This window comes from Humulus lupulus, chromosome 7 (genome assembly GCF_963169125.1).
Source record: "Humulus lupulus chromosome 7, drHumLupu1.1, whole genome shotgun sequence".
Lineage (NCBI taxonomy): Eukaryota > Viridiplantae > Streptophyta > Magnoliopsida > Rosales > Cannabaceae > Humulus > Humulus lupulus.
The window spans coordinates 10,376,581-10,393,053 of NC_084799.1; the positions used below are offsets into that span (position 1 = coordinate 10,376,581).

The window sequence follows — 16,473 nt, forward strand, 5'->3', positions numbered from 1 at the left end:
GATCTCGTCCTTCAGCTGTCGGCACTCATCAGTTGTGTGTCCGGTATCTCTATGGAACCGGCAATATTTGCTGGAATCCCTTTTGGACTTTTGATTCCTCATTGGGTCCGGACGCCTGAATGGGACCTGGTTTTCATTAGCCAGGTATATGTTTTCCCGAGACTCGTTGAGCTCGGTGTGCACTTTATATACGGAGAAATACCTTTCTCCTTTCTTCTTCTTTCCTCCTTCAGCCTCGGGGTTATTTCCCTCGCTCTTTTTCCTCTTGGAGGGATTCTCCGAGGTAGGCTGTGGAGCTGCTGGTTCAGCCGAGGTTGAGGCGGAGTTAATGTTTATCGTTGTAGTTTCGGTCTGCGAGGTCGCCTTGAGCGTTGACCTCGCCTCCTCTACATTGACAAATCTCTGCGCCCGTCTGTTAAACTCGGTTATCGACCTCACCGGTTTCCCTTGCATGTCATCCCAAATGGCACTCCCGGGTAAAACACCAGCTCGGATAGCCATTAGGTGCCCACTGTCATCCACATCTCGAGCTCGGGCGACCTCAAGATTAAATCTTGTCAGATAGCTTTTCAGTGTTTCGCCCGGCTGTTGTCGGACGTTGGTCAAAGTGGATGTGTAGAGTCCAAGAACTTTACTTAGCTAATTGTTTAGTAATGTTATAGTATGTTTAGTGTCACTACAACAAAATAGAGGTTTTATGACTTTAATTGGGAGACATTGGAAGTCTACAATGTCTCCCACTTAGTGAGACGTTGTTGCTAGGGTCATTGTAGGTATATATCCCACGTCTCCCATTGGGAGACGTGCCTCACTTCCCACGTCTCCCACTGGGAGAGGTGGAAAGTCAAACGTTGACTTTCCACCTCTCCCATTGGGAGACGTGGGAAGTGACTCACCTCTCCCAATGGGAGACGTGGGAAGTCCCTAGGAGACATCCCACGTCTCCCATTGGGAGAGGTGAGTCATTTCCCACGTCTCCCAATGGGAGACATTGAAAGTCTCCCACATTTAAAAAAAATAAATTAAATAAATTTATAATTAATATTATTTTAATTTGATTTAATAATTAATTAAATTGAAATAATATTAATTTAAATTGAAATAATATTAATTTAAATTGAAATTATTTTAATTTAAATTGAAATTATTTTAATCTAAATTGAAATTAATTTAATAATTAATTAAATTGAAATAATATTAATTTAAATTGAAATTATTTTAATCTAAATTTAAATTAATTAAATTGAAATAATATTAATTTAAATTGAAATAAAAAAATATATTTGTTAGATATATACAAGAAATACAATATTTGTTAGAAATATTCAAAATGAACAAATATTGCATTGTGTATGAAGAAAGAGTTAAAAAATTAAAAAAAAACCTATCAACGAGGTCGGTAACTTTGGATTATCGGCAACACATATGTCGCCCATTCTTGTCGCAACTCATCAATTTGTGCCTCTGTATATGATGTGCTTGTTAGCTGCAAGAAATATAAAGTAAAATATATTAATTAATTATTTGATTACATTTATAGTTTCAAAAATAATTTGTAAATTTTAATTAATAATACCGTTCTCAAGTAATGCCTGGGACTTGCATGTTCAATCAAGTAATGCCCGTTCTCAACTAATCGTTTATTATCCTAAATAATATCGGGCAGCATTTCCCCTATAATAGTGACCTAACCATCTGCATGTGAATAACAAAACAAACAATTCAAACAACATACAATAAGTTTCTTCCTTATAGAATGCATATATAAAATTAATTGTTTATTATCCTAGATAAAATCGGGCAGCATTTCCCCTATAATAGTGACCTAACCATCTACATGTGAATAGCAAAACAAACAATTCAAACAACATACAATAAGTTTCTTCCTTATAGCTCCGCAGCACACAGTCAAATTTCTCAAAACCTACTTCACTAATACACACAAGTTCTCAACCTTCCGTTATCACCGCAGCACACAATTTTGATCTCAGAACCTACTTCACTATGGATGAATATTTAAGATATTCAAACTCCTCTAACATTTGTTTAATAATATTAAAAGTAGAAGTAAGAGAATATATATTTACCTCTTGCAATTAATAATTCAAAAGCTAGCAAAATTACTTCAAGTAGTAATCGAATTCGCTATTAAATTCACAAACCAATATAAATAAATTAATAAATAATAAATAAAATATCACTAAATATCTAGCAATATATAACTTATTATTATAATTTTAGAAACTTAATTACCTCAAATGTGTGATTGATAGATATAGAAGTTTTGATGCAAAGTACTCTCTAAAATCTCACCACCAAAATCACAACCTACGAAATTAAATTAATTAATATGTTAAACATTACTAAACAAATATCACTAAATTCCTAATAAGTAATTGATTGGTAAACAAATAAAAAAAAACTCCAATGAGCCACTAATTATAACCTAAACAAAAAATCAATAAAAAATTTCATAACCTAAAATCTCAATAATCAACAAAAACATAAATTTTTGCATATATTTATATTTTTAAAATTATTTAATAAATTTATTTTAACATAATAACTATATATATAACAAAATAGTTAGAATTTAAAAAAAAAAGTGTAAATATACATACAAAAATATATCTAAATTTCGAAATAAATAATGATAAAAATTAAAAAAAATCATGAACATATATATTATAATGAAATATATACAATGTGATAGGTTAATTTAAAAAAAAAAACTATGAAATCTTAAATCTATAAAAAAACCTCCATGGAAAAACAAATAAATCTAACAATGTATAGAAAAAAATGCATAAAAATGTAAAATTAACACAAAATCATGTATATTACTCATCCTAATGCTAAACCTATGATTTTTTATCAAAATAATTAACTAAAATTCATAAAAATTAAAAAAAACTAACCTTGAAAACCCTAAAATCGCAACCCCTTTCGTGCTCTCTGTTTGGTGTGCTCTCTCTGTTTGGTGTTATGAGGAAGAAGAAGACCCAAAATTCATTAAATGGCCAGGGGGACATCCAACGTCTCCCACTGGGAGACGTGGGACACGTGGCACGTCTCCCACTGGGAGACATTGAATGTATAGAGGGGTACATCCAACGTCTCCCATTGGGAGACGTGCCACGTGTCCCACGTCTCCCAGTGGGAGACGTTGGATGTACCCCTCTATACATTCAATGTCTCCCAGTGGGAGACGTGCCACGTGTCCCACGTCTCCCAGTGGGAGACATTAGATGTCCCCCTGGCCACTTCTCAACCTATTTCCAACGTCTTCCACCATTTTTAATGTCTTCCAATTGTAGTCATTAATAAAAACTTTCAATGTCTTACACCATTAGACATTTAAAACCCCTGATAAGTTTTAATGTCTTACACCAATGGTGTAAGACATTGTAGGGAGTCATTGTATGTCAAATTTGTTGTAGTGTGTTATCTTTGTTACTATGGATTTTTGGTTCAGACCGGGAATTATTTGGACACTCATAGTAGTACTTATTGATTTTCTAAGTTTAATCTATAGTTTAAGAATATTAAGTATAACCTAAGGTTTGATTAATGTGACTGATATTAAGGACTATATTTATTATATTATAAGGTTTAGACATCAACCAATAGGATTTTAAGCACATGTTATGAATGATAATTAAGGATTAAGTATTTTTGAGGATTAAATTAAATAAGGGTAAAGTTTGAATGATATAGGGTCAGTCAGCAGCTTTGAATACGTTAAAGGCTTAGTCAATGCTGTTTACTCCATTCAAACTTAGCTAAAAATGTGTAATTTCGTGTTTAAATATTCAGTGTGTGCCGATATATCACAGCTATAGGGGGCGATATATCGCAGCACGTAGATACGGAAAAACACGAGACGATGCACGGTCGCCTCGGGCATACTAGCCCAGGCGATATATCGCCTACAGGGGGCGATATATCGCCTCCTTCAGCATAAATTCAAACTCTTTTGAATTCATTTCCTTTCAGCCATTCAAACTCCTTCAACAGTCCAGCATCTTTTGAACGAGTCTTCAGCCTCTGCTGAACGATTATTCAAATGATTTTCACCTAAAAAGCCATTATTTTTATTCAAGTAAAATCAAGATATTTTCATTCCCAAACTCTATAAATAGGACCTAGTATCCAGCCATTATTCACCTTTTGCTCTAAGTTCAGAAGCTGCTAGTGTTAAGTGAGTGTGAGAGTGTAAACACCTGGTTTGGGAAAACAATAAGCTTAAACATCATAAGCTTATCAAACACTTTGGGAAGTGAGTTCTATAGTATTTCGGTGGAGGTGTAGATTGGTCTTTCAAGTCTTTGAGGTAACCAAAACTCTAGTTCCTTTCTGTATTATGTTATTTTCTTTCTCATAGTCTTCTACTCAATCTCTAACCTTAATCTTCATTTTGGTTAGGGAATCTAAGTTCTTGAGCACATAAGTTCGGTAAGCGTGTTTCTCAAATGGTTTAGTCTTTCCATCTCTTTCATTTCATCTCCTTTCTTTAGACTCACCCTTTCTTATGGTTTTAGGAGTGTTCCAAAAAGTCCCAACTCAATCCATTATATCCCGGTAACTTTGGTAAGGAAAATAGGCTAGAATCAATATGTTATGTGCTTATGTTATCTATATGTTTTATGTTATTAAATGTGTTATGATATGTATATATGTTTGTAGGCTTGGGCATATGACCCATATGACTAACAAGACCCCAAATGGGTTATGGGCATATGACCTACTTAGCTAGTAGGACCCCACTAATCCCATGGGCATATGCTTGTTTAGTCTATGGGACCCCGAGTAATAATGGCCATTATAATAAGTGTATGTTATATGTATTATGTTAAGTCTTTATGTTTCTTATGAAATTATGTATATGACTATGTGTTAGATTTTCCTTGCTGGGCATTAGGCTCATTCCTTTCTGTTTTATGTGCAGGAAAATAAGCTTTAGAGGCGGTAAGATTCGTGACGCTTAGAGGATGTGTATCGATGGTGAATGGACTCAAGGGGCCGAGCGTTATTCGATTCGAGCATGTAGTCTCATTTTATGTTTTTATATGGTTTTATGTGTATTTTCCGCACCAATTATGTAATGTCTTTTATTTTAAATCATCTTTTGTTTTTAAAGACAATGGGATCCCATAATCCTTCTTAGTATTCTGTTTATTTGTAAATAACTCTTATTTTGCAAGTTGCTCAATAAATTATGGTATTTTCGTAAAAATGTAAGTTTTATGTATAGTTTCGTTAATGGTCCAAATAGTCTAGAGTAGTGGGTCATTACAGGATGCCTCTGGTCTGACTCCCATCATAGCCCGGAACTGCTTCTTGAAGTCCCTAGACAACTAATCCCATGAGGTTATCGAGTGTCTCTTGTACTTCTCGAACCAACTCTTGGCAGGTCCGGCCAATGATGTTGGAAACAACATGCACCTGAGCTCGTAACCCACATTACTAGCTCTCATAATAGTGTTGAATGTACTCAGGTGGCTACATGGGTCGGTTTTTCCCTCAAACGCTGGGACGTGAGGAATCCGGAACCCTTGGGGAAACTGAGTGTTAGAAATATTGGGAGCAAACGGCTCGAGCTCCTCGTCAGAGTCCTCATATCGACCACTCCCTCGTTCATTCTTCAAAAGCCTAAAGGCTTTTTCGAGCTGATCAATCCTTTCTTGAACTGGGTCCTTAGGTGGTGTCTGGAATTGATAGTCATTAATCGCGATCCCAGGCTCGCGTCTCCGTGAGGGATCTCTACGCCCATTCAGATGATTCCTTAGATCCGGATTTGTCTGATCTCCCTTTCCCCTGCTCTGATTCAGATGATTTCGCAGGTCAGGATGACTTGCGATTCCCAGTATTTTTACGACCTCGGTCGTGTTTACTGACGGACCTAGTCTCTCCGGACTCATCACTGGTGAAACTCATTGATCGGTCATTTCGTGGTGGATCCTTTCTACATCGCCTTGTCTCCGCAGTGCGATATCGAGACGTCTGACTTCTCTCAGATGGTGCGCCTCTCCGCTCCTGGAACGTCTCCCTGTTTCCTTGTCTTTCCCCTGCACGCCCTTGATCCTGATCTCAAACAGGTTGAGCGTTTCTGCGGGGAGGCGAAGGATATCTTATGGGAGACGGAGGGAACCGTATAGGTGACGGTGGTTGTCGCCCTGCCTCGGCCTAGAGGGTCCAGAATTTGCCCGAGATGGGTCAGTCGCGTTCGGTGCACTACCAGGAACCTGAGTCCGAGCCTCGGCAAGAGCTCGGTTGTTCTCAGTTCCTGCAGGCACTTCCACAAGTGGATTAGGCGGGACCCGAGCTCGGGTACTCCTCTGAGGCCTAGAAGGAGCAGATGGCTCTGCTGGTGCTGGAGGTTGTGTCGGCCTCCTTGTGGCAGCATTTTTTCGTGGACGTCCACGGGGCCTCCGGGGAGGAACGTGCACGTCCCTTGGAGGAGGGACTTGGTTTTCGTGCGGAGGCGGGGGTTGAGCCACCTGCGCCTCTGCAGCTATCCTGGTCAACTCCTCGTTACGTTTGTTGGCTTCTGCCAACAACTGTTTCAGCTGCCGATTCTCCAATTCTACAATAGGGACATAACGCTCAGGATTGTAGTACATGTCCTCATCCCTTGGTTGTGGAGGTGGTCCCCGGGAATCAGAGGACCCACTCCTTTCATCAGCATCCGGGTTCTCCATTGGCTGTTTTCCAGGACGCCTTGGGTAATTTTCTTCAGGGGTGTTCTGATTGTTTGCAGCCATGAATCTCTCAGGGATGAATGCTTAAGGCTCTCAATGAAAGCACCAAACTGTTGATGCCATTTTTCGTCAACAGATAAAAGAAGAGCACAAAAACAATGGATGACGATGGCCAAACGGAACAAACAAATCAAACACACGATTTTTTACGTGGTTCAGCAGTTAAATCTGCCTAGTCCACGAGTCTCTGTTATTAATCTTAAGATTATCTCTGAAAAAATTCTTTAGCATGAATTCTCCAGAGTTTTCTCTCAAAGATCAGAATCTCCGTCCATTACAATGGTGCATGGCTTCTCTATTTATAGAGAAGGATGCAGAATACTATCCCACATATTTTGGGTAGTTACTCTTTTGTGAATAAAAATAAATGGCTTTAAATGCCTTTAATCAGATAAACAAGGAAACGTCCCTGAAGACCAGGGAATGCATAACTGATTAAATAATATCCCACGATTCTTGGGGATTTACATCAATAAATGAGGATTACATCTCATGTTTACAATACTTGTAGATATTCAAGGTGGTTATAGCGTATCTCCAAGGCTTCAGCATCACAGGTTTCATGTCATTGTGCGAGCCACTGACATCTCCCAAGCTAACATTGCTTTTGAGATAGTACATCGAGCTCAAGACCCATGCTCCGAAGTCCCTGAAGATGAAGGTGTTCTTGGAGCTACCTTTCGAGATCGAAATCATTTCGAGGTCACCGCATTCGAGATCATATATCATACTTTGCATGCTCGATTTACAATCCTAGATCATACTCTAATCCTCACGAGACCATTTATTGCGAACTCAGCTTTCGAGGTCATATTTTCCATGGCTCGAAATTTGGGTATAACAAACTCAGGCTAACCGATGATGATAGTGAAGATTATTATAGTGATAATTAAGTGGTAATTTTATAATATGTTGAAGTAATTATTTTTAACAATAAATAATTTTATATAGTCATTTTTAACCGATAAATGTAATTTTAATATCGATTAATTTGATCGGAGAGAACAGCTCAAATTTCTCAAGAGAGCTCGGATTGAACACGCGGGAAAAAAGGGAACAGTTGGGGTGTCCTCTCCCTCTCGAGTGGGATGTGCGGGGGAGAACATATAAAGAGATCGGAGAGTACAGCTCAAATTTCTCAAGAGAGCTCGGATTACTTGTTCGACAGTACACAGATCCGGACTGTCCTCAATGGTCAAAAGTACCAAATGCCTCGAAAGAAAGAATACTTGCACATTTGGAAGTAGGTAGTTTATGTATTTTTATGTTAATTCTCATTTTATGTTATATATCATATTTACTAATAAATGTTTGTAAATTAGGATGATTTGTTTGATATTGGGCGTACTAGATATGGAGCAGGGCATATGCCTGGGATCTTGAGAGGCATTGATACTTCGTGTGCTAAAAAGTATTCCGACTGGAAGTACGATATTAAAGAGCATTTGATGATTAATGGGCCACAAAATCGTTATGGTGGTTGCACGGATACGCAGTGGCAAAAAGCCATTGAATTTTTCCGACGCCTAGAATTTACGGTATTAATTTCTTGCTAAACTTAACTATTTTAATTAAATATATTACTAATGATAACTTTTTGCAGAAACGTTTTGTGGTCAACAAGGAAAATAGGAAGAAACTGAAAGAGCTTAGCTATGGAGGTTCTCAGTCAATCCCAGCCCTGCGCTATAAAAAAGTTAGTTAATTAATTATTTTTCAGTTTGTTTTTCTTATTTACGTTTAATTATTAATTTTATTAAAATATATGTACGTGACAACGCAATTTAGAGACTGGGGAACCTGAGCCCATCCCGGATAGCTGGATGGATACTCACCATAAATCAGGCACAGGGTGGGTGACAGAGACAGCCAAAAATACTTGGGTACGTTAAGTTTTTTTAAACATTTTTCAAAATTTTAAGTTGTTTGTTTACAAAACATAATTACATTATACATTGTATCATAGGAGGAATTGCGTGCATATCGCGACACACAGCAGACACAGACAACTGATACTGAGAGTTCCACACCAGTTTCGAGTGCGCCTGAAGATGAAGACATATCTTTGGTACAAACTATCTTCGGAAAACGATGGGGCCACCAGAAAGGATATGGACGTATCCTTAACATAAGGGACCGAACTCCATTTGATTTTCGTCCTTCACAAACTAGAGATGAAGAGATGTCTGAGATGAGAGAGCGTCTTCGACAGTTAGAGGAGCATGTCCGGACTCATTGTATCACCCCGGGATCTCAATGTGCCCCACCACCACCCGATGATCCCGATGTTGGAGCACCCACTCAGTAGGAGTTATGTATGAATTTTATTACAATGGACTATTACATTATCATGTTTAAGACAACTCTTTATTTTAATTCAGCAAACATACTCCTATGTTTTTTTATTTATATGTTTAATATAAGTGTTTTAATTTTATTATATTTTTTTATATTTAATTCAAATTAAATAAATAAATAAGGGAATAAATATTACAAATAAAAAAAAATTATGGTTTAGTCTATACCGAGGACATTGTCCTCGGTATATACCATTAAGATGACAAATTGGGGTTGGTTGTGCCGAGGACATTTTTCACTCTATACCGAGGACAATGTCCTCGGTACAACCTATACCGACAACATCTTGATTGTCGTCGGTAGAAGTTTTGTTCTACCGACGCGGATTTACCGAGGACGTTCTCTCGACGACATGGTCTCGGTATGTAACGACCTCCAATCTTAACATACATATATATAGTGTAAAAACAAAGTTTAACCTGAATATAACAATACTTAAATTCTGAATTTAAAAAAACTTTATTAAACAATACATAACTAATGTTCATAACCTCAAACCATACAATACTCACAACTAAATAAAAGCTTTATCTTACATACAAATCTTAATACTTTTATAAATAATTTTCGTGGTGTTACTACACCTTAACGTAGAGATGAAAGTGTATCCAACCGATAAATTGAAAAGCTTTATGTAAATTACAAAGTCCATGAAATACTTTTAAAGCTTTAAGTAAATGATAAAGTTCACAAAATACTTTTAATGAAATATAATAAAACCAAGTTTCTTGTTTATTTATAAAATAGCATAGCAGAACTCCACTCCCTTCAGGTCAGCCCCATATGTACAGTCATGTTGGCTCCACGTATACTCATCAACGATTTATATTTGGGGCCTCTTACCTACAATACAAAACATTAACTGATGAGCTAAAGCTCAGTAAGCAGAATAACTACCTCATATGCATTAAAATAAACGTGCAACATGCTATGTATTTTCTTTCTTTCTGTCACTTTCCTTTCTTTTGGGCCCTAGAGGATGCTGCTGCCGGCATTACATAGGGAATCACATTCCCACCTGAACATAAACATGATAATAGGGAATTTCTCCCTCATAAACATTCATTATATAGGGAAGTACATCTCCCTCCTTACATTTTTGGGACGTAGGTCTCCCAAGCAGCACCTCTACTTTAACACTTTCAATAACTTGTTTGTGAACATTAAGCGTGCTTATGCATAAGAAATATAACATTCTTAAAAATAACTTATGCATAAAAACATGGAAGGATAACATATAAAGCATATAAATGCACATAAGACACATAAAAGACATGTATTGTAGATGAGGATTCTACTTACCTTGCGTCTTGATAAAACAACCGAAATTGTTAGCTTCCTGATAAAAACACAAACTATTAACTTACATAAAATCTACATGATGTAATTTTAGTTTATAATTGTTGTTATTCTATTTTTCTTTTCTTCTTATTGTTTATTTTATGTCCAGGCGTATGGTCATACTATATTTGTCCATGGGATGGTCCTGGTCTAAAAGTCGTGGTCATGGTCATGGTCATACGGAAATGTCCAGGTCATAGTATCAGTCCATAATAATAGGGAATAAGGTCATATAATAAAAGTCCAAATAGTCCACAGTGTGACCATAGCCTATATAAGTTTAGTATTATAACGATACATAAAAAAAATAGTTTATATTTCAATTTTTGGCATTGTAAATTACGGCGACATAGTAAAATAATCTATATATAAATTTTAGCATTTTAATGGCATAGTAAAGTAATCTATATAACTTTTGGCATTATAATGGCATGGTGACATAATCCATATATAAATTTTGGCATTATAGTAAAGTAATCTATGTATAAATTTTGGCATTATAACGGCATAGTAAAATAATCTATATATAACTTTTGACATTATAACGACATATTAAATTAATCTATACATAAATTTTGGCATTATAACGGCATAGTAAAATAATCTATATATAACTTTTGGTATTATAACGGCATAGTAATTTAATCTATATATAAATTTTAGCATTATAACGACATAGTAAAATAATCTATATATATACTTTGGCATTATAACGACATAGTAAAATAATCTGTGTATATATAATAACTAAATAACTTAATGAAAGGATCGGAAAGAGCTTACCTAAAAGGTTTTCGTAGGCTAGCGTTACGGACAGAACTTCGCCTAGATTTTCGAGGTTTAGAACTTTAGAAGGGTGTTAAGAATATTTTTGGGTAGAGTAAGAGAAAGGAAATGAGGTTTTTTGTGATTTCAAGATGAGTTTTGGAAGGGCTATTTATAGGAAAAACTTGGGATACTATTCTAATAAAATATTAAAAATAATAAGCATAGTGGAATAATAACATATTCAAAATATCAAGCATAGTAATTTGCTTAAGTCATCACTGTGTCACTGCTGCATCAACATGTGGGACCCATGGGGTGGACCCCGCTGTGGGACCCATGTGGACCCTACTGTGGGACCCTTGCGGACCCCACTATGGGACCCACTATGAATAGTACCCGGTGAATAGTAAAAAAATGAAAATTTCTCAATCTTCTTATATTACTTAGTCCAGCATTTTTTACTCACAAACTTTTCTGAAAAAAGTTTCTCTAACACCCATAAATTAATTATTCCTACCTGTTGGTTACTTCAACTACTTAGAATTGTTAAAATCCCATAATAGAAAACAACTATTCCCCCAACGGTCATGAACACTATTCACCAACGGTCATAAACGGCTAGTTTTTGTCCTATAAATACTTGTTCCTTCAACCATTTATTTACACAACTTCTTCATCTCTTAACCTTCTAGATAAAATTCATCATCAAAACATGAATTTCTCTTTATTTTTCATAACTTTAGTGATTGTTTGCTTGTATTTAGCATCATTCTATGGGTATTATACTAATGAAAATGCCCATGAATGTTATAGTTGCATATTCATTAGTTATTATTCCACTTTACTTAATAGCTCTAACATTCGGTTAGCATTGTAATGCACTCAAAAATGAATAAAAATATTTTCTCTTATTTCTCATAATTGTTTATAATGTATTTGTAAAAAGAAATGGGAGTTAGACGGTATAGGCTATACCGAGAACATTTAGGCTTATACCGAGGTCATTTGTTCTCGGTATAGGCCTTGTTTTTTGTAGTATGCCACCCAATCATTACTTAGATAATATTGAAGGTTAATTTCTTAGTGATTGACTAGTTAAGCTTATTGAGAATAAAGAGATTAAATATGTCTTTAAGCTCCTAGCTGCACTTCACAAATAACCCGTCATTTTAATATATATATATAAATATATATATAAAAGATATACTTTTGTAGTTTAAAATTTAGGGGAAAGAAAAGAAAAAAAAAAAAGAAGAAGAGAAATTTTCCAAGACATGGTTCATAATACATTTCATGTATTAATATTATTGATATAGGTCCAAACTAATACCGGTAGGAAATAGCTTTACTGGCTTTGCTTATATCATCCTTTTAAATTTAACATATGATTATATTATATATATTTATATGTCTCGACATCATACTTTTAGGTTGATCATCAATTTAATAAAATTGATTTTACGATTATTATATTGGATAGAATTATTCTATCATCGAAAAAATGTTTACATAAAATAGATATCTCTTATCTCTTCTATATAAAAACACTACTACAAAAAATACTTTTTAGGACTCGCGTTGCGAGTCATAAAATAATGTTTCTAGGACTCGCATTGAGAGTCCTAAAAGAATGTTTTTAGGACTCGCAACGGAAGTCCTAAAAACTCCCGTTGAGTGTCTTTAAGTAAGTTTTTAGGACTCGCATCGGGTTGAGTGCCTTTAAGTAAGTTGCGAGTCCTAAAAAATCGGGTTGAGTGTCTTTAAGTAATTTTTTAGGACTCGCAAGATCCCGTTGAGTGTCTTTAAATTTAGATTTTAGGACTCGTTTTGCATGCCCTTAAAAGTAAAATTTTTTTAAAAAAAATTCAGCTACAATTTTCATTTTGTTTTAAAAAAAATATATACCTTTTAAGAGTCCAAAATGTATTATATATGTTAGATTTCTAAAATTTTCAAAAGAAAATACAACAAAAATAATTCTGTATTAATTACTCAAAAATATAATTTCAATATTTAGTCTACTCGGCTTACAAAATCATATTACATGATAGTTTATACTACAGTCAAATTCTATCATCACCAAATATTATACAAGAAATGTATACAAAGTTAGTGAAATATATTTTTTATTCTAAATCCTTCGACTACCAATATTGTCTAGTATTGCGCCAAAGAAATGCATCTCAATATAGACCTGCACATTATAAAAAAAGTTCTTTAATTATTAGGTTCATCAAACTTTTCAAAAGTTTACTAAGAAACAATCAATCCATTGCAAGCTGATAATTAATATTAGAATATTGTATTTATAAATAAAATATACCTTTAGAAAATAAGCACGTCCAAAAAATCAGGGAAATTTGGGATAAAAAATATGTTTCAAGAGAGCTAGACACGCTTGTATTTGTTTACAAATTTCAACATTTTCTAATGATTAAATTTTAATCCTCACGCAACTAGATATAAATTGTTAAGAGAAATACAAATTCATTTGAATTAAGACTGAAAAATGATTGTTTTAAACTTAAGATATAATGTACTAATCAAAATATCAATTTCGTATATCCAATATATAAGAAATTTAAGTGCAAAACGTTAAAAATAGATGTCTATCTGCATAATGTCTAGATTTAGTATTGGAGTTTGGAGAGATATTTAGTTACTCACACATACTAATTAACCTATAGACAGTCCACATGCTATGAAGAAATAATTTCAAACTAACATTTAAATCCCAAAGAACTTTGAGTGTCACATCTCTAGAAAAAAAAAATACTGCAATTTCATAAAAACTAGTGTTGAAAGTCCTTACCAAAGACAAATTCTAGCTTTTGCCACACTAAGCTATTTTCTATATCAAGCGACAAAACAAGACAGATTTCAGAGAAAGAATCCTAAACAAAAGCGAGAGACGATTATACTAAACATTTATAGGGGAGCCATGAATAATAAGACGCAGATAGCCAGTCACCGAGTTCTTTCAACATAGAAACAAAAAGCAACTAATCACACTGAGACATTTCCACATCGTAAGCCATATTCAGCCGAAGCCTTTCATCAAGTATAACTCCAACATCCGACCTCCATAAAAGTTTATCCAGGCAACCACTGAAATTGAAATAAATAACGATGTTCAGTGCATTAAAAAAATGAGAAAAGGGAGAGGCAACCAATTAATATGGACATCATGAAAGACAAAATCAGACAATCTTATTACTTTTTTAAGTATTCTGTAGAAATCATGACCAGACAACTACACAACTCTCTTGCTTTTAAAAAGGCACCATTGTGCTTACTTTCGCAAAAATTGTTATTTATGAGCTTGCGTTAACAAAGATTGTTTGACTAAGTCTGCAATTGAGCAACTTCCTTCTTGCCTAACCAAAGCGTTTCATTTCAGAATGAAAATTTAGATTTGGAAAATTAAAAATAAGATCAAAATTGAAATAATCAAAGAAATCTAGGTTGCAGGCATCAAATGTCGAATACAAATACAATGTAATCATTAATTCTAAACCATACAACAATATGAGCATATGAATTATTTTATATACATATATATATACACTAAAGAAACCTATTTGTGTCACTAGCATCCTGGACCTATTAACTAAGAAATTAAATAAGAATTCAAAGGTTTGTAAAAGATGGACCCTATGGCTATAATGATATTCAGAGCTAGTAGAGCTAGAGCTACAACTTTTCTGGAATTAGTACATATTGATGACATATGTGGTCTAACAAACATTCAGGTGAGATGAAGATGCTAGAATTTTATCTCCTTCAAGAACGATTGCTCAAGATGATTATGCATATCTAATACAACATAGGTGTGAAGCTTTTAAAAGTTCAAGAGGTATCAAGCAGAAACCAAAAACTACTTAAGTAATTACATAAAGATGACTCTTTGATCAGATCGAAGCAGCAAATACCACTCGGATGAGTTTTAGCAACATTTAATAGAAGTTAGGATTTTCTCCTATTCTTTGCACATAACAGAGTAAAATTGTATAGCAGAAATGAGGAACAGGGCTCTTTTAGACATGGATTTGACATTGATCGTTTCATTTTGGGAATATGTGCGACAAACACAAGCATACTTTGTTGAATATCATACTCATCCCATCAAAATCGAAACTTGAAGACACCATATGAATTATGAAAAGTTTGTGTCATATAAGAATTGGGTGTTTGGCACTTATGCTAAAAAGGAAAGTGAATAAGAGAGAAACTTGTTCAGAGGAATGCTTTAAATGACTTAAATTTTATGGTTCAGAAGGAATAAGAATACCAAAAAGAAAACAAGTTAGACATCAATTGACTAAACTAAAGTTAAAATCACAAATTTACAGTGGAATAAAACGACTACCTTTTATGGTTAAGAAAGAATAAGAACTTCCTAACCAACTAAACATAACAAAAAATACAAAGGTAAATGTATATCATGGATGAAAGGCAATGAAAGAAAGATTACTTACTGAGCCACACCATTTAGCATGATAGACAGTTCCAAAAGAGCCTGAAAGAATTTGCAAGAGATTTACTTTTATATCATCTCATTAATATATATATTTCAGAATAAAATGTATAGCATTATAGGAATTGAAGTGGACAATTGCTAAACTCTGTTACATGAATCGTTAGGTGCTGGAGCGTTCGAGAACCCCCACGTCGCCACCGCGTGCTGAGCTGTGGAGCTGAGGAGACTGTCGCCGCCTGCCGTGGAGCCTGCGTCCAAGGAAACCCCCTGACGTGGTACGCGCACCTGCTGTGGAGACCATCGCCGCCGTCGCTGCCCTCCCTCCGTCACCCCTCTTCTCTCCAGCATCCGATCCTCTTCTCTCCTCTTCTTTGTGTGTGTGCTGAAAATTTTATATGTGGAACCCTAACTCTAAAAATCCCCCATTTCGAAAATGTTAAGTGTATTCTTCAAATTTTACTTAAGAGTTTTTAGGACTCACTTTGGGAGACCTTAATACTATTTTAGGATACCCAAAGTGAGTTTTTAAAAGTCACCACTCTTAAATTGTTTATTCAAGTGTTTTAGGACTCACATATGTTTTTAGGACTCTCATTGAGAGTCCTTAAAAATCACATTTTAGGACTCGCAATGAGAGTCCTAAAAACTCCAGAGACATTTTTTAGGACTTACATTTAGGTGCGTGTCCTAAAAAAGTGTCTCGTAAAGTGTATTTTGTAGTAGTGAAAAATGTGTAGATAACGTAAACTCTTAGTTTTAATGGTT

The 16,473-nt window shown here is 34.9% G+C and overlaps 1 protein-coding gene and 1 long non-coding RNA gene across 2 annotated transcripts; one reads left to right on the forward strand and one right to left on the reverse strand.

Annotated features, from left to right (window-relative positions):
• Nucleotides 1-1,212: 1,212 nt before the first annotated feature.
• Nucleotides 1,213-3,069, reverse strand: LOC133789452 (uncharacterized). The gene is made up of 4 exons (XR_009873557.1): nt 2,919-3,069; nt 2,254-2,328; nt 1,577-1,695; nt 1,213-1,486 (listed from the first exon to the last, which is right to left on the reverse strand). It is a non-coding gene; the product is annotated as an uncharacterized LOC133789452 (long non-coding RNA).
• Nucleotides 3,070-8,543: 5,474 nt separating this feature from the next.
• Nucleotides 8,544-9,069, forward strand: LOC133791357 (uncharacterized). Its single transcript, XM_062229286.1, has 2 exons — nt 8,544-8,644; nt 8,728-9,069. Exons 1-2 carry the CDS (start codon nt 8,585-8,587, stop codon nt 9,067-9,069), a joined length of 402 nt encoding a protein of 133 aa, XP_062085270.1. The 5' UTR covers nt 8,544-8,584.
• The last annotated feature ends 7,404 nt before the right edge of the window (nt 9,070-16,473 follow it).

Excerpts from the sequence above, each read along its gene's own strand:
- LOC133791357 (XM_062229286.1), top strand. The coding sequence starts at position 8,585 with ATGGATACTCACCATAAATCAGGCACAGGGTGGGTGACAGAGACAGCC. Across the intron at positions 8,645-8,727 it reads AGACAGCCAAAAATACTTGG|GAGGAATTGCGTGCATATCG; the intron begins GTACGTTAAGTT and ends ATTGTATCATAG.